The sequence below is a fragment of the Notamacropus eugenii genome, chromosome 3 (assembly GCF_028372415.1).
Source record: "Notamacropus eugenii isolate mMacEug1 chromosome 3, mMacEug1.pri_v2, whole genome shotgun sequence".
Lineage (NCBI taxonomy): Eukaryota > Metazoa > Chordata > Mammalia > Diprotodontia > Macropodidae > Notamacropus > Notamacropus eugenii.
In genome coordinates, this window is record NC_092874.1 from 247,087,211 (window position 1) to 247,106,546 (window position 19,336).

General features: G+C 36.3%; 1 protein-coding gene across 3 annotated transcripts in view; it reads left to right on the top strand.

Annotated features, from left to right (window-relative positions):
• FRS2 (fibroblast growth factor receptor substrate 2) overlaps positions 1 to 19,023 on the top strand; it is a 117,632-nt gene extending 98,609 nt beyond the window's left edge. For all 3 annotated transcript variants that reach the window (XM_072655354.1, XM_072655355.1, XM_072655353.1), the window contains 5 exons: positions 1,523 to 1,614; positions 6,601 to 6,787; positions 14,588 to 14,746; positions 15,603 to 15,766; positions 17,499 to 19,023. In XM_072655354.1, coding sequence (XP_072511455.1) covers positions 1,549 to 1,614; positions 6,601 to 6,787; positions 14,588 to 14,746; positions 15,603 to 15,766; positions 17,499 to 18,449 — 1,527 coding nt within the window. In that variant the 5' untranslated portion in view covers positions 1,523 to 1,548 and the 3' untranslated portion in view covers positions 18,450 to 19,023. The remainder of the gene's footprint in view (positions 1 to 1,522; positions 1,615 to 6,600; positions 6,788 to 14,587; positions 14,747 to 15,602; positions 15,767 to 17,498) is intronic.
• The last annotated feature ends 313 nt before the right edge of the window (positions 19,024 to 19,336 follow it).

A 19,336-nucleotide genomic window follows, 5' to 3' on the forward strand; every position in this document is an offset into this window, starting at 1 on the left:
GTATTTACCATGATGAAAATATCTAACTTATGGCATTATTTTGGTGAAGTCTCTGGTGGGAGGAACGGCAAAAGGGAAGCTCTGGTACATTTTCTGTCATGTTGAAGGAAGTGGGAAAGCCCCTTCGTGGTCTGTGGAGGCTCCCCAGTAGTACTTTGGTGAACTGAGATGTGCTGGATCTTTTCCAGTGCTCCCTTCACTTTTTCATTCCTGTCTTCTCCCCCTCCCCCCCCATTAATAAAGTGCCTATCCTTGAAAGGCTGAGGTTTACAGCCTTAACTTTGTGAACCACATTCCCAACTGTACAAGGTTCTTGGTTGCTTTTGTGACAGATGTAAGGACTTTCTTCTACTTCTGAAAAAGAGTTTGAGAGCCCTCTGCTGGTGGCAACTTAAGTGGTAGAGTATCTGTTTGATATTTGGTGATACTGATATGTCTTTCCTTATATTATGGTTTAAGCTTATTAAATCCCCAATATATTAATTACCCTCAAGTTGTCTTTATTTTTTCTTTCAAACTTTGAACCGAAACATCAGGAGAAAAAGATCATTTCCATATACAAACCTGAATGCAAAAGGAAGGTTGTATATCTAAGAAAGTTTATAGCCTAGCTTCTAAGATGATCTAACTATAACTTTCAGCATATCAGTCATTTCCAAGTACTAATAGACTTTGTCTGTCTCACAGGCAATCATCCAAAGACAGTCTTGATCTAGAAGCAACAAAGGTGGCACACTTATTATACTACTTAACTGGTATTATATTGATTCCCTAACTCTAAAATTGTATGAGATACATAGCAAGAGAGAGTGTGTGATATGCCAAAAAGAACACTGAACCTGGATCCAGGAGGCCTAGGTTCAGATTTTAGCTTTGAAATTTAACAGCTTTGGGAAGATGAGTAAAGCATTTAACTATGCACTTCAGTTCCCTTGTCCTATCTGTAAAATGAGGATCATAATAATACTTGTACTGCCTCATGTGGTAGATGTTTTGAAGAAAGAATTTTGTAAACTTTAAAACACCATAGAAATATAAATAGCTATTTTTTACTCCTTATATCTTGGTATATTATTTGTGTTCTCTTTGGTTAGTTTTTTATCCCTACTTATAAATAGTGGTACTTGCCTGTGATGGACTTTATCCTATTCCAGTAAATCATTTCCCTCATTTGTCAGTGACGTGCTGAATTTTCTTTGTTCTATTTCATAGCACTTTGCATAATCTGGGAAGTGACTGTCACCTACTTCTGTGGAAAAGGGTTTTATAGAAATAGTGAATTCGTTTTGGAAAAATTCATTATGTATAAACTATTCAGTTCCAGAAGTGATTGTATTTCATCATTTTTGTTACTTGGTTAAAACTTGTTTTCATATATTTTCTGAATGAGGAGAACATAATGAAGCTACTTTATCACAAGTATGAGTTTTCTGTGAATTTTAGAACAAAGCAGTGATCAAATTAAGCAAAGTTAAAATTCTGAATAGCATATAATTATTCTGTAAATCGTCTTTTCTTACAGAGATCACATGGTCTTCTGAAGAAGTCATGGGTAGCTGTTGTAGCTGTCCAAATAAAGAAACTGTCCCAGATAATCATCGAAGCAAGTTTAAGGTAAGTAAAATTTCTAACCCTAACTTTAAATTTTATTTATGCAATAATAGACAGATGTCATTTATTTGGCAATATTAACCTTATGGAAGTGGGAAGTGAACCAAAAAAGGCCTGTCTTTCACAAAGACCTGTGTTTCATGTAGTATATGTGGTTGGAGAGCCTTTTACTCAAGAGCATAGTGATTTTTAACAGCCTTAGCTATCAGGGCTGTTAACCTAGTGTTGATTAGAGCTGCCACATTAAAAAAAAAAAAAGCTTGAAAGGAGTTGACAGTATAGAGAAGAAAAAATTTGAAGGTACTTAAAAGTACAACCCTGTATCCAAATGAATCAGTTCCTTGTACAGAATCTCCTTTAGGAACAAGAAAAATACCCTGGGAATAGGGTTTTAACACAGAGACACAGGCACACCCACACCCACCCACAGCCACTCATCCTTTGTTTTATAAACAACTTTTTGGGACCATAATATTAAATCAAATGTCCTCAATTATGTTATAAGGATGTTGGCATAGCTTTAATTAGCTAGCATTTCTGGTCTGTTTTTTTGTTTTGTTTTGTTTTTTTTACCAAAAAAGCTTTGGTTCATTAGGTGGGTTTTGAAAACCAGGTACTACATTATGAATTTTTCCTGATTGATTGTGTTTCTTCTGCCTGCTGGGCATTTCCATTTGAGTGTCCTTCTCCCAGCTCAAACTTGGCTTACTTCAGACTGAACTTGACATCTCCTTTCTGAAACCAGCTCTCTCCTTCCCTTTTCCTCTCCAGTGCTGACTTTCCTGCTTTTGTTAATAGCGCTGTTCTCATTCTCCCAAGATTGAAACCTCAAGTCATCTTTAATTCATTCCTCTCCCTTGGTTTCCCTAACATTTCCCTTCCCCCTTGCTGTCCCCTCAGTTCCCAAGTCCTGTTGGTTTTTTTTTCTGTTGTGTGTTTTTTCCTTTCTTTCAATTTACAGTGTCATTACCATAGCCTAAGCACTTTATGGCCACATTCTTACAGTAGTATCTTAGCCAGCTTTTCTGCCTCCAGTATCATTCCCCTCTGATCTATCCTACATACAACCATCAATTTAATTGTCCTAAAGACAGTATTTTAATTGTTACTACTTTGTCTTAAAAAAAAAAATTGGCACTCTTGCCAGTAGTATAAAATAATTTATCTTTGTTTTCTCCCTCATTAAATTTGATCTCCTTGAGGTCAAGGATGTCTTTTACCTCTTTGTAGTCTCAGTGCTCAGTATGTGCCTGACACGTAGTAAGCAGTTAATAAGTACTTATTGACTGACTTTTCTTAGCTATGCCCCTTACTTTTGGCTTTTCATATTCACCATTTGCCTTTCTAAGTGCTCGCAATCTGTTCTAGAATCTCACCATGGATTTTTGTCGAGATTATCAATTAATAGTTATGTAACCAGTTGTTTTTCTTGTTTTGAAAATCAAGCAATTATTTGCCTCTGTTTTTCTAGCACTTTGTCTATACCATAAACAGTGGTTTAGGAACCGTACCTGCAAGCTCTTTTGATATCCTGAACTATGTCATTAATCTTGATTTGAGAACTTGAACTCATTAAGAGAATACCCAACTACATTATATATTTCCTCATCTGTCTTGGAGTTCACATCTCTTTTAACCAGATTTATTCAATCCATACCACCTTGAAGATGATTTTCTATGCTAGGAAATATGTAGATATACATGTGGTAATCTTTGTAAGATTCTGTATATTGTAAAGTACCATATAATTTGAATCATTACTGTAAACAAAATACTAGGTGAGAACTTCTACTTAGTTTGAGTCATATGTAAAGATTATACCATTTTCCCTAGGCAATGAAATCATCCCTTTCTTGATTTACTCCTAACTCATAGTATGCCTTTGCCTTCTCTAAATCCTTCTAACACTTCTCACAAGCCTTAATCTGTTTTGGGGACTTTACTTTCTGACATTAGTTACATAGCATATGACTCATCCCGCATGTTTATATATCCTTAAAAAGTCTGAAGTCATCAGAATAGTCCTTATGAAATAATATTGATTCTTTAGATACCTTCCTTTTATCTTCCTTATTAGGATAGGGTATTATTGCATTGTTAGAATTTTGTTTTTGAGACTTAGTCTCCTCTTTTGGATCATTATTTATATTCCTTCTCATAACTGTGGGCCAAGGCTCTGTGTTAGACCTTCCAGGTATATTCTTTGGCTGTCTCTCATACCTTGGAACACTCTATGTGCTCTACTCTGACTGCTGACCTCCCTAGTTTCCTTTAGATTCCCAACTAAAATTTCATCTTTTACTGGAAGCCTTTCCCAATTCCTCTATTAATTATGTTCAACTCTTCCTATATATAGCTCTCTTGGTATATATTTGTTTGTTTATTGTCTCCCCCATTAGATTCTAAGTTCCTTGAGTCAGAGATTGCCTTTTGCCTTCTTTTGTGTCTGCAGCATTTATCACAGTGCCTGGCACATGGTAGATGCTTAATAAATATTGATTGATTAACTTCCTAAGCACAGGTCTGACTTATTCAGAAGTCTCCATTGGCTCCCTCTTTTTTTTAGGGTCAAACACAAACTCTTCTATTTTGCATTTAAACCCTTTACAAGTTGACTGCAGTCCATGTTTGTAGGATTATTATGCATTTGCCTTGCTTCTTATTCTCTGTGGCCTCATCACACCATCCTCCTTCATGTTCCTCACACATGATATCTGTATGTCCAGTCTCTGTGCCTTGACATGGGCTCTCCTCATGCCTGGAATGTATTCCTTTTTTAGCTTCTTTTAGAATCCTTAGTCTCTATCAAACTTAAGCATCACCTACATAAGACTTCCTCCTCCTCCCAAATACTAGTACCTTCCCCCCAAATTATTTATGTTTGTATGCGTTTTTGTAAATATTCATATACATGCAACTTGATGTTGCAGTGAATAGAATGCTAGAGCCAGAGTCAGGAAAACCTGAGTTCAGATTCAGATTCCGATACTTACTAACTGTGTGATAATCCTGGGCAAGTCACTAAACCTCTGTCTGTCTTGGCTTCCTGAACTAGAAGATGGGAATAATAACAGCACCTAGCTCACAGGGGTGCTTGATAAATACTTTTTTCTTCCTCTTCCCTTGTCTCCTCTGCCTGTTCCTCTTAGGCAAAGAACATTTTTTTTGTCTTTATATTCTCTATGCCTGACCCATAATAGATAATTAATTAAATACTAGTTGATTGATGTTTCTGTTGGCCCTTCATTTTGAGTCCCATTTGATTGGATCATATTTGCCATATTTGTCAGCTTTTTCAAGTCTTTCCTGAAGTTTGCCAAACTGTGCCCAATGTTTCTTTCTTTGTTACTGAACAACTCTAAGATCACATGGTTATTTTCTCCTGAGTTTCCTATCACTTTGACTTTTCTAGTTTGTCCCTCTTTTTTGTTCACAATTGGGCTCAGATGAACAGTTTGCTCTACCATTTTAGGGGATGAAATGTTTCATAGAGATGAAATGATTGGCAAAGCAAATTAGGAATTTATCAGATGCTTTGTTTTTAGCAGAGAGATTTCACATAAATATACAGTTTAGTTGAGACTCCTCCCTTTCCCTCTTGAGCCTGAACACTTCCCTGACTCACTCACTACTCATATAGCACAATCATGCCTGTATCTGTCTCTGAGAGCAAAAATTATGACAGAGTAGACAAAGTTTTGCATTTTAGTCGGGAAAACTGGGTTTAGATCTTGCCCCTGACGTTTATGAGCTGTGTGGCCATGGTCAAATCTCGTCATCTCTGTGAAACCCCAGTTTCCTCATCTATAAAATAGGGGTGATAATAATACTTATGGGACCATCCTCACAGGGTAATTTTTAGGCTCAAATGGAATAATGTATATAATGTACTTTATAGACCTTAAAACAGTGTACAAATTTCAGATATCATCATCAACTTGCCTCCTTCCACGTGTGTGCTTGTCAGTCAAGAATGGTATCCCAAGCCTCCTTATGCCAGGCAATCTGATATTCTCTGACAGTGACATCACTACTATTTTCCCCTTTATTCATGGGTTCATGGATTTAGATATAGGAATATATATTTTAACATTCACTGTTACACCCTTGCCCTCTGTTGAATTGGTTTCTTTTGAAAAAGATAAATGTTTTCATTGCTGTCCTTTAGTTGTGCATCCCATACTACCAAGCCTTAGATAAGATTTATAAAACCATAGTTTTTTACTTGTATTAAAATCTCACATTTATTATATGCCTATTGTACTATATGAGGCCATGCATATTTTTGTACCCGTATCTCCATACTTGATTCTACTTGAAGTGCACACATCTTCCACATTCCTATCTTTGGTCATTTGTTCATTGTCAATCCATAATTCTGTCTCCTTTCTCCATCCCCCTACTCCCTGACTTCCCCAGTGGCCTTCCTTACCATTCCTATGTATCTCAGTTCCACCTGTCCTACCAAGCAAGTAGCAAAAGTCCCACCAACTTTGAGTCCTTTCTGGCCTCCTCTATGATGATGATCTTCCCATTTCTGATTTCCTGTACTGTTCATTCTCTATACTACACCTTTGGCATTTAATCACATGTTTCCCTTACATTATTGAATTGTTCATGTTTGTATATACATGCCTGTACTTCTTGGTAGAATTATAAACTCAAGACTAGATGATCTTTAAGATATTTCTAGCCCTCCATACATACCATGTTTTCATAATGCTTTCCTTGTACTAGCTGTGTAGTATTATTGTTTATAGTCCTATATACATATCAATCATGCAATAAATATTAGTTGAATGAATGAATCAACTAAAGCCTTTTATTCCTTCTGTTGAATTGGCAAACTCTCTGTGTGTATGTGTCTGTGTATGATGTCAATTGGGAGAATAATTATTAGTTTTGCTGAAGTGCCTAATATGTTGTAAGTGCTATACAAATACTAGCTATTATTAACTGTTACTAATTTGTTGTATTTCTTTTTTAAAGGTCATTAATGTGGATGATGATGGCAATGAGCTGGGTTCTGGCGTAATGGAGCTAACAGACACAGAGCTGATTTTACACACCCGTAAACGGGATGCTGTGAAATGGCATTACCTTTGTTTGCGTCGCTATGGTTATGACTCAAATCTCTTCTCTTTTGAAAGTGGCCGGAGGTGTCAAACTGGACAAGGTAAGTGAGATCTGTTTACTTATTCCAAGAATAAGCTGAATAACTTTTTTGGTATCCTTTTAAGCAATAGTTAAGTACTTTTGATTTTAAAAAGTGTGCCTGCTGACCCTAGACAATCACTTTTTCAGATAATAACTTAGACATTAACCATCTTTTTCAACAAGCACATGGCTTTCTTAACTAAGTTCTTAAAGAATGTTGTTGACAGAAGCTTCAGAAAATATTGACCTATGGCATGGCATATGACAGAGTTGTCTGAATAGTGGGTTTTGGTTTAATCTCTGTGTTGTTTGAGCCAGTTTGACACAGTACAGAATTTTGAGTGTTATCATGTTTGTAACTTAAATTCTCAAATATAAATTAAATTAAATATAAAAATAAATTAATTTCCAGTTGTTGTACTATAAATTGGTATCATTTTGTCACTGCTCATGTTGGGGCTCATTACCCTGGCCACACAGCATTTGAGTGGCATCTTTTTTTAATGCCCTGCTTTTTTATGCCCAGAGCCATACTTAGCATATTATAGGTGCTTAGTAAATAGGAAATACTGGCAGTTCAGGATGGAAATAGACAATAGGATAAAGATCCAGATTTACAAATAGATAGGAGCTAGGGGAGAGTAATCATTTGCATTATTGGAAGGACATAGCATGTGAGCTTTTAAAATGGTCATATTCCTATATAGAGAGATATTAGATTTACAATAGATTGTCTTTCAACTTTTCAGCAATATGCCTGTTATCTGAAGTGTTGTTATGCTTGAGCTTTCCTTAGTAGTTTCATTTTCATACATGCACAAGAAAATATATGATATTTGTGCTACCTTGAAATCATTTTCAAGAGAAAAAAATTAAAAAACTAAGCACCATGTTTGGAATATATGAAATTGTTCCATGGAATCATTCTTGTGTAATTCTGTTTGGCTGGCTTTAACAATTTGCATTTGTTAACAAGTGTTGTCTGAAAATTATTACTGCTTTAATAATTTGCTTTGCCTTTATTAGAACCTTACCATGCACTTGGTACCTCATTAAGTATCCCAGATCCTGAGTGACTCCCTTCCTTTTCATCTTTTGTTTTATTCTGTCAACCCTTAGTTTTAAACTCAAATTGTATTCACTTGTAGGCCCACTAAATTAGGTTCATTTGAAGTTTGGGTTAGGTGGTTGGGCAAATTATCTTACCTGGAATTGTCTTTTTAAAATATTCAGATAAATGTATTGGTTTGTGAATTTATGAAAATATCATTTAAAATAATTGGGTTCTTTTATTCAGTTTGGTGAACATTAAAAGACAAAAATGAAGCAGTCACTTCTTGCTCTCAAGGATTTTACATGCCACTGGAGAAATAATTAAACATAGAAAGTTAAATATACAATAAGGTCAGACCTCAGCATTTGCATGTTTAACTTTTGCAACTTCAAGCATTTGTGTGATTTAATTAGTAGCCTCATTTTCACTTTCATGTCAACAACTGTGTGCATTTGCAACTATTCACAGTAGAGAAAAAAATGAGAGGCACAATTCATGCAAGTTTGTGGAAAGGAGTACTGATTTCTGTTAAAAACACTTGAGAGCATCCTTAAAATAAGTAGTATCTTTCTAAAACCATAAGCAATCTTTATCTGTAATGGGGATAAGCTCGAAGCCTTCCCAGTAGGATCAGGGACAGAGCAAGGATGCCCATCACCACTGTTATTTAATATCGTACTAAAAATGCTAACTAATGCAATAAGAAAGAAAAAGAAATAGAAGGAAGTACACAATGAGGAATACACAATGAGGAAACAAAACTATTATTCTTTGAAGATAATATGATAGTATACTTGAAGAATCCTAGAAAATCAACTAAAAAAACTAGTTGAAATAATTAACAACTTTAGTAAAGTTGCAGGATATAAAATAAACTCACATAAATTATCAGCACTTCTATATATTACCAACAAAGTCCAGCAACAAAAGATAGAAAGAGAAATTCCATTTAAAATAATTGTAGACAATGTAAAATACTTGGGAATCCACCTGCCAAAACAAACCCAGGAACTATATGAACACAATTACTAAACACTTTTCACACAAATAAAGTTAGATCTAAACAACTGGAAAAATATTAATTTGCTCATGAGTAGACTAAGCCAATATAATAAAAATAAAAATTCTATCTATATTTATTCAGTGCCATACCAAACAAACTACCAAAAAAATACAGAGCTAGAAAATAATAACAAAATTCATCTGGAAGAACAAAAGCTAAAAAAGCATCAAGGGAATCAGTGAAAAGAAATGTGAAGGAAAGTGGTCTTGATGTACCAGATCTCAAACTGCATTATAAAACAGTAATCATCAAAACCATCTGATACTAGCTAAGAAATACAGTGGTGGATCAGTACAATAGAATAGGTACACAATACATTGTAGTAAATGACCATACTAATTTAATATTTGATAAACCCAAAGATCCAAGCTTTGGAGACAAAAACTCAATTTGAGTTTTTGGGAAAAGTAGAAAGTAGATTGGCAGAAACCCAATATAGACCAACATCTCACACCATATCCCAAGATAAGGTCAAAATGTGTATATGATTTAGACATAAAGGATAGTACCATAAGCAAATTGGGGGAGCATAGAATAGTTTACCTGTCAGATCTATGGGTAAGGGAAGAATTTAGGACCAAACAAGAGATGGTGAGCACTACAAAATGTCATGTGGATAATTTTGGTTACATGAAATTAAAGTTTTTGCACAAACAAAACCAATGCAGCCAAGATTAGAAGAGAAGCAGAAAACTGGGATAAATTTTTTAGAGCAGACATTTCGGATTAAGGCCTCATTTCTCAAATATAGAGAACCAAGTGAAATTTGTAAGAATGTAAGTCGTTCCCTACTGACAAATGGTCAAAGGATATGTATAGGCAGTTTTCAGAAGAAGAAATCAAAACTGTCTATAGTCATATGAAAAATGCTATCAATCAGTATTGATTAGAGAAATGCAGATTAAAACAACTCTGAGTTACCACCTCTTATTGATGAGATTGGCCAATATGACAGAAAAGGAGAATGGCAAAGGTTGGAGGGGATGTGCAAAAACTGGGACACTAATGCATTGTTGGTGGAGTTGTGAACTGATCCAGCCATTCTGGAGAGCAATTTGGAACTTTACCTAAAAGGCTATAAAATGGTGTATATCTGTTGATCCAGCAATACCACTACTAGGCCTGTATCCCAAAGATATTTTTAAAAGGGGTGGGAGGAGGACCCATTTGTACAAGAGTATTTATAGCAGCTCTTTCTGTGGAGGCTAAGAATTGGAAATTGAGGGGATACTTATCAGTTTGGGGGGCATGGCTGAACAAGTTGGGGTATATGATTGTAATGGAAGGCTGTTGTGCTGTAAGAAATGACAAGTAAGATGATTTCAGAAAGATTTATGCAAACCAACACAGAATGAAGTGAGCAGAACCAGAACATTTTACACAGTAACAGCAATGTTGTATGATGAATAACTGTTATTTCCATCAGTACGATGATCCAAGACAATTCCAAAGGACTCATGATGAAAAACTGATGACATCCGAATACAGGCTGAAATATGTTTTCCTCCCTGCTTTTGCCCTATCCATCCTGTCCCAGCCCAAGCCTTTATTAGTCATTATTTGGGTTTGATTGCTCAGAATTGTTTTTGTTCTAGCCAGAAATCCTGAGGATCTTCCCTTCCCAGATTGATTTTTTTGTTTTGTTTTGATTAGGTAAAAGAGGCCATTTCTGCCTCATTTCTTACCTAGTCTTAATTGCTGAGTGGGTGTTGCCTCAAACGCACTGAGACCTGGGAAAGACCTTTTCTTAAAAGAAACCATGGTGTCTGGAGCCATCTCCAGTTGTCCTGATCTGTATCTTACTGGGCCCAGATGGCTTTAGAGGAGACAGTAAGGCTGGTGACTTTGCACAGCTCTGCCTCACTTCAGTCCAGTTCACTTGCAAGTCAAGGTGTCACCTTCCTGATGTCCTTGATCCTCTTGGAGAACGAAGGACAAACAACCACCATGTTCTTTCTCTCTTTTTCTCATTTGAGTTTTCTTCCACAAAGTGACTGGTATAGACATATGTTTTAAGTGATTGTGCATGTGTATCAGATTGTTTACTATCCCTGGGAGGAAAGCAAAGAATTTGGAACTCAATTTTTTTTTTGATGTTAAAAATTGTTTTTGTGTAATTGGGGAAAATATTTTATTTTAAAGGGGGAGAAGTTTTTAGATTAGTCTAAGGGAAAAAACTTAATCCTATAGTCAAACTAAAGTAAATCAAAGTAATCAATAAAAAAAGGTGTGAAACTGCTGGTATTCTACTAGATGCTTCACTGGCCTTGCTCATTCTACCATTGTAAAGAGCTTCCCATGCATTCACTGCCTGTTTTAGTGTTAGCCTTTAAAACTTAAGTTTTATATTGCAGTTATGCCCCAAAAGCATAATGTGATTCCTTTGGGCTCAAAGCCTAACATGCAAAGTCAGTGATGCGGTTTAGTGAGAAAATAAAGGTGTTAGATAAACTTTGTGCGAGAATGTCTGCAGCCACTGTTGACTGCAAGTTTGGAGTTAATGAATGGATCATTTGTTATATCTGCAAAAAGGAGGAAAGTATTTGTGAAGGTGTGAATCCACTCCAAAAAGTGCTAAAGTAACCTCTCAAGTACAGATGAAGGAATTTTAAAAATAGAAAAGTGGCCACATTTGTGGATAAATGAGTTAGTGTTTTGTTTTTTGTCATAAAGAATTTTATGCAGATCTCTGGTGAAAAATTAGTTTCTGGTGACTGCAGGAACCTAACCCTCTTCTTGTCTGTTCAGTGTATCCATATTTGTATTTTTGACTTTTCTTGGTTTCTAGGAGCATTACCTCCACGAAAGTTGAGAATTGATTGTATATACAAGTAAATTCTAGTAGGAGGACACTGGGACCTAAGAAAGTCAGCATAATAGGAGATGACTCTTGAGCTAAACTTTCCAGGCATTAACAAAGGCATCCAAATAGGAAGTGCAGCGTAGAGACTAGCAAGCAGGTTAGTTTGACTGGAATACAGAGTGCATGAAGAAGTAATGAATCAATCAACAAACATGGATTAAATGCCAATCAAAATGCTAAACACCATAGATAGATACAAAAGTAAAACAATCCCTGCTTGCAAGAATCTTACATTCTAACAGTGGAAACAAGTACATGCATAAGCAAATATAAAAAAAAGAAAGCTAGGAATAAATGCAAAGTCATTAAATATAATGTCATTTGAGAGGAAGGACAACAGTTGGTAGGAAAAGTAAAACTTCATGTAGAAGACGATGCTTGGGCTGTGTCTTGAAGGAAGAGAACGATGTTTTGGAGGAGGGAGAGCATTCTAGGCACGGGGGATGATGGGCAGAGCCAAGAAAGAGATAAGAAATGGAGGGTTGTGTGTAACAAACCAAGAAAAGGCAGTTTATAAGGTTTGCAGAGTACAGGAAGGAAGGAATCGATATATAGAAGAGTGTGCAAAGATAGGTTGGGGCCACATTGTACAGAGATTTAAAATCTGAAGAGAAGAATTTTCTTTTATCCTAGAGACAGCAGAGAGCCATTAGAGTTGAGTAGGGGAGTGACAGATGAGCCCTGCCAGAAAATCACTTTGTCAGGCATGTGGAGGATGGGCTGAAGTGGGAAGAGAAATCATTGAGATGCTGTTGCAATAATCTGGGAGAGAAGTATTGTGGGCCTGAACTAAGGTGGTGGCTATATGACTAGAGAGAAGGGGACAGACAGATGTGAGGATTGATGGAAATGGAACAGGTGCATTTTGGAGGAATAATGGCCTTCAACAGAAATGAAGAGTAGGAAGATGGGTGCATTTTGGGGAAAAGATAACAAGATCTGTTTTAGACAAGTTTGATATACTATAAATCTGGAAAGGGAGACAAGTCAGAGTTAGAAGACTTTAAAAGCCAAATAGAAGAGTTTGTATTTTATTGTAGAGAGAGAAAGAACTGTTGGAGTTTCTTGAGTAAAGGAGTCACCTAACAAAGCATTTTGCAAAATATCCATTGTTTGTCTTTAGGAGAAATCATTTAAACAAATTCATAAGAGAATTTTACGTGGAATCAGACCTGGACTTTAGAGATCCTTCTACAGCTGAGGACAGAAATCCAGAATGTTGGACATGCTAAAGGCTGACAGGGCTGGCACTAAAACCAAGGTGTCTCGGACCCTTGTCCAGTGTTTTTTCCATGAGACTATAAAAAAACCCAAAGAATTTTTGTTTCTCTTTGATGTCATGCCTATTTTTCTAGAAAGACATAACACTTTAAGAGGTCTCATAAACAAAATCTTCGACAACCATTAGAATACTTCTTCAGCTCTTTCCCTTTTTTCTGTGCTCAGACACGATTTGGAAATTAGATTGTTGACTTACTAAAAAGATTAAAGCCTTTTATTAAGTAGGCAAATTTAGAAGATTGTAAGAGCTCAAAAAAGAAAGTATTTGGGTGGTTTTAGTTAGGGCATATCTAATTTGGTTAAAGGCATTGTGGAGGAAGGACACATAGCATAGTGGAAAATATACGGGATTTATGCTGAAATTCAGAGAATATTTACAAAGTGGCAATCTTATTGCATTACCTACCTCATAGAATTGTTGTGGGATAAAACGCCATATAAATAGATGTGTTGTTTTATTTCAGTCAGCTTGCATAGGAAGAAGGAAAACAATCAGACTACAGATTAAAAAAGATGAGAACACGTGTTTTAATTTGGGTTGTCCAAGATCACTCCAAGCAACTAAACGAACTCTCCCTGCCTTCCTCACCTCTAATGCCCTTTCCTTTTTTTTGCATTGTTCTCTCTTGTTATTGGTAGTTTGCTTTACTGCTCAGAGCTCCCATGGCCCAGGATTGGCATTCCTAAAAGCATTGCTTCCCATTGTGCATCTTTTGAGTTAAACAAATCTGTTGCAATGTCTGGAAGCTCTCTCTTTTTTTTTTTTTTTTTTTTTTGGCTCTCTGCTTAAACCTTACTTAACCTTTATACAGGCATTTTCTTTATTATATTATCAATAGAAACCAGAGGAAAAGACAATCTTGTCTAACCAGTTTTCTTTCTACAGCTAATTGTTATCTGAAAGTTTTACTGTTTCATGAAGTATGCTTCATTTGTCACAAAAAGTGTTTCAGCTCTTCCATTAGATTAACTAATTTTTGATAAAGCGGCTTGATGTAGAGGAAGGAGCACTGGCACTGGAGCCTGAAGACCTGTCCTGACTTCCAGGCCTGGCTCTACCTTTTCATAACGGTGTGGCCTCTCTGGATCCCCATTTCCTTCTCTGTCAAATGGGAATAATAATAGTGATAATATTTGCATCACTACAGAATGTGTTGTGAGAATTAAGTGAAAGAACAGTACATGTTTTAAAGTAAGCGTATATTGTAAAGTATACATTTACTCTTTTGTGATATCATCTGATAGCCCTACATAAATGCTACTTATTTATGACACTTACTGAGTCCCCCAGTCAAAAATACATTTTACATATTTCTTATGCACATAGTACACTCTCTGTTCATGCAGTTATCCTCTCCCCTGCTACACTTCAAGTTTCTGAAGAGCCGGGAAGGGTGCCTCTCTTGTAAAACCAACACTTAGTATATGGTAGTGCAAGGGTTTGATCTGTTATCCATTTAAAAAGGCTTCCTTCATTCTGATCTGAGAAGATGAATTCAGTGGTTTTGTTTCTTTATGGTAGTTGTTCATTTGCCGTATTTTTGTTTTATATTTGTAGGAATATTTGCCTTTAAATGTGCCCGTGCAGAAGAATTGTTTAACATGTTACAAGAGATCATGCAGAATAATAGCATCAATGTGGTAGAAGAGCCTGTGGTAGAAAGGAATCACCAGCAGACTGAATTGGAAGTCCCCAGAACCCCTCGAACTCCCACCAGTAAGTGCCTGTCTTCACATGAGTGCTTTGGGAAAGAGGTTCTAACCGATGGATGGTCCGAGGCAGAGGAAAAAAGGAGAGAGGGGGAAATAGAAAAGTAAGAGCGGTGCTGAATTTAAATAGCTCCCAAGATGGGCTTCACCTGCAAGTCGGATGGAAAGGGCCCAGAGGTCCTGAGATTACAAGGAGCTGGTACTGTGCCTTGTATGAATGTCATTTCCGTGGATCAAACCTTTTCTGTTTCTACCAAGGACTGGGGGGGTGAGGGTGGGGGGGCAGGGCAAGAATTTTCTTTTCTAGGGCTTTAGTAGCAATAGCTACTAAAGATGGACAGATGGGGGCTGCAGCACTAACAGGCAAATATCCTAGGTTGCAGCTCCACAGAGATTTCTTCCCTAAGCATGCAGTGGGGGCTGGACTGGAAGCTGGGTATGTAGATTGGGAGGAAGTGTTTTTTTCTAAGGGACTTGGGCTTACCTGCTCAGAAATAGATATGTTGAATAATATGAATCTGAAATAAATATTAATTATGTGTAACTGGATTGTCAATATATTTTTAGGTAGGTCACTATCTAGTTAAAAAAATATCATTTAAACTGTACATTTTGAGTAGCTTATAAATATTTTATCATTCAGGAATGGAGATGACCATTTTGTTGAGGATTTGGTTTGGCACTTGCAGCCACTATAGCTTTCTCTAAGCCCTCTGCTTTCCATGATGGTTGCTTTTCAAAGCAACCTCAGATGGAATTTCACTTTCTAATTGAGGTATTTAATGGGCTCATTTAGAATTCTGATATTCATCGAATAATGGAGACACAGTCACATTATCTTTCTTTTTTAAAAATCCTAATAGCTCCTGGATTTGGTGCACAGAATTTACCTAATGGATATCCTCGATATCCATCATTTGGAGATGCTTCATCCCATCCTTCAAGCAGACATCCCTCTGTGGGAAGTGCACGCCTTCCTTCAGTAGGTGAAGAATCAACACATCCACTGCTTGTAGCTGAGGAACAAGTAAGTGTGTGTTTGAATTATGACTGATTCATCAAGCTTCTCTTAACATTTGAATTGCAGAAGTTGTTTATTGGCTTAAGTTAACTCATATGTCATGATTAGAAGTATTAGCATTTTTCTTTATGGTAATTGGCTAAGCACAAGTTCCAGGATAATAAACTCTTAAAATTTATAAAATTCAGGTGTCCTTAGGAAATCCAGAGTTTCATTTCCCTCATTACCTCAGTCAAAGTACAGGACATGTCAGTCAACTTATGCTTCCAGATGCCAGTTCAGTGATTGATATTCAACTGAACCAAACTAATATTATATACAAAGTATGATGCTAAGTATGATCCCAATCTAACATCCTGAAGTATTTTCCGAATTATCTAAACAAGTTAAATAAATTATATTCAGCATAATTTTAATGTATATTTTAATTCTTTGAAAAGTGCTTACTAATCCATTTAAATTATTGTAGTATATCATATAGTTATAGTAATTTATGTACATTGCTTTATCTCTATTAGATTGTAAAATTAATTTTTATATCTTCATGTCTCTTGTTAATACCTTGCAGGTGTTATATATTTTTATTATATATATATTTTATTATTATTATAATTGCAGGTGCTTAATAAATATTTGTTGAATGATTGTTAGCCATATTCCCAGTAGTTCATCATTTACTCTAACATCTAATTCTCCAGATACATCAGATAAGTGTTTACTACATAACCTCTTAGTTCAAGCCCACAAATCATTGACTTTGGTTTTTGAAGTAAATTGTGGCAAATAAATTGAATTAAATGTTGAAGTAAAAATTAAAGCATTATTTTGTTCCTATCTTACTAAAGAAACACGTAACTACATACATGTATGTGACTGAACTATATAATCATAAATGAAACTGGTAGTTATGTATTTTTTACCATATAGCCCGTGTTAAATGCTATAAATGTAAAAGCTAACAACTTGTTGGCACAGTTTTGTGATTACAGTCTATTTAATTTTATCATGCATAAAATAATCTTCATTTTTAGAAATCAGGCATTGTTTTAACAACATTTGTTTTATTTGGATTGTGCCTACAGAGCGACAAAGGTAAGTATAGCAGTATTCAAAGTAACAGGAAGGTCTCGGGTATTTTGGGAAATAGCGATCAAAAACCAAAGTAAAGTTTTATTATAAGAGACTGCAGCTGGGAAAGACTTAAAAACAGAGACAGCATGCACAGTACTAGAGTTTAACTCTAGTTTTGAAGGAGGAAAGAAGGGACGTGATTGCAGGATGAGAATGTGTATTCTTTCTTAACTAGAATGTAGAATGACCCAGCTAGTAATGTCATAGTTGTTGAAGGTGCCTTGACTAGTTATTTTCTGCTCTTCTTTCTCTGCTATAACCTCATGTGAAATTTTAGGCTTAGTTGTAGGATTGTTTTTAGTTAGTTCTAAGACTAGCAGGAGACACAGATTTCACTTTTAGGTAGAATTTTACAAAGTAGTTTAGGAAACATGCTTATATCCTGGGAAGGTGTCATTTTTATTTCTTTATTTTTAGAAATATTGAAGTTTTGGTATTCCAAGGGAGAAATTGCCCTTTAAGAAAGATTACTAGGATAAAGACCCTATGAAATAAATGTTTAGAAGGGAAAGATGTTGAGATTGTACAATATAATGAACTAATGTATCACCAAGAACTATTTTTGTTGTTTGAGACTGTCTATTTAAAACTATTCATTTTCTTTTAGGTACATACCTACGTCAACACTACAGGTGTTCAAGAAGAGAGGAAAAACAGATCAAGTGTGCACATCCCTTTAGAGGCAAGGCTTTCTAATGTTGAAAGTAACAAAGCAAGAGAAGAGCAGAGCGACATTGAGGACAGAGATCCTCAGGTTCTTCTTGAGCCTGAAGGAGTCAAGTTTGTTTTAGGACCAACCCCTGTTCAAAGGCAGTTAATGGAAAAAGAAAAACTGGAGCAACTTGGAAAAGAACAAGTTGGTGGTAGTGGTACCAACAACACCGAATGGGACACTGGATATGACAGTGACGAACGGAAAGATGCACCCTCGGGTAACAAACTGGTGTATGAAAATATAAATGGGCTATCAATTCCTAGTGCCTCAGGGGTCAGGAGAGTTCGTCTGACATCTACCAGTACCTCAGATACCCAGAATATCAACAACTCGGCTCAGAGGAGAACTGCATTATTAAACTATGAAAACTTACCATCTTTGCCTCCTGTTTGGGAAGCCCACAAGCAAAGCCGAGATGAAGATGACAGTTTAGGACCAAAGACCCCATCTCTCAATGGCTATCACAATAACCTGGATCCAATGCATAACTATGTGAATACAGAGAATGTAACAGTGCCAGCAAGTGCTCACAAAGTAGAATTTACAAGGCGCCGGGACTGTACACCTACAGTCTTTAATTTTGACATCAGGCGTCCAAGTTTAGAACATAGGCAACTCAATTACATCCAGGTTGATTTGGAAGGTGGTAGTGACTCTGACAACCCTCAGACTCCCAAAACTCCCACCACTCCACTTCCACAAACTCCCACCAGGCGCACAGAGCTGTATGCTGTGATAGACATTGAAAGAACGGCTGCTATGTCAAGCTTGCAGAAAGCACTGCCACGAGATGATGGTACGTCTAGGAAGACTAGACACAATAGTACTGACCTGCCTATGTGAGCCTTGGAAATCTTACATCCATCGTTTGCACCTTTGTGAAGATTTTAAAAATGAAGATGCAAGTGCTTCATTTTCATTTCTAAACACTAATACCTTTTATAGACTGAGAGAATTTTTTTCTGAATATTTCATGTGCTTGTTTTAACTAAAGGGAATTAATGTAGAGCAGGTACTCATTAAAGAACACTAATTACATTCTATGATAGTTGTATAGCAACATTGCCATTTTCACAGTGCCTATTTAATTGAGAGTGGAAGTGAGTGACATCCCAGTTTTGAGTTTGTCAATATTCTGGACTCGTGCCTATCATTTATGTCTAATCATGGTTGACACTCATAACATTTTATGAAACCTCTAGATGTGTGCATTACTAGCAGATAAATCTAGCTGTTGAAAGTAAATATCTGTAGATTCGCTTTCCAAGTTAGGTGGCCTCCAGCATGAGTCATTCATCGTTTCATTAATTGAAGGCTTTTTGACTTGAGCCAAATGCATTGTACATAAAAGGAAAACATATATGAGGTATACCATCCCTCCTTATATGCCAGTCACATCCTTTTCCTAAAACTTTATTAGAATAACACATCCATGAATATGGCATATTGTTGGTGTGTGTTAGATGGGCAGGATAGGAGAAGTTCCCTTCTCCTTACCTCATGCTTTCATTTTAAAGGCATGTCAAGGTTCCCTTGATCAGAAGCACGATGGGAATTTAGAACCAATCTCAGGCCAATACTACCAGAAAAGAGTTGCAATTCTTGATCATTGAACATCTTCTCCAATAGAACATTAGTCTCAGCATTGTTTTCTGGAGGCATTTATATTTGTGCCATTAGGTTTCCACTGACCTTCTCTTTTTACCTTTGGTGTTGAGGATGTCTGTTTT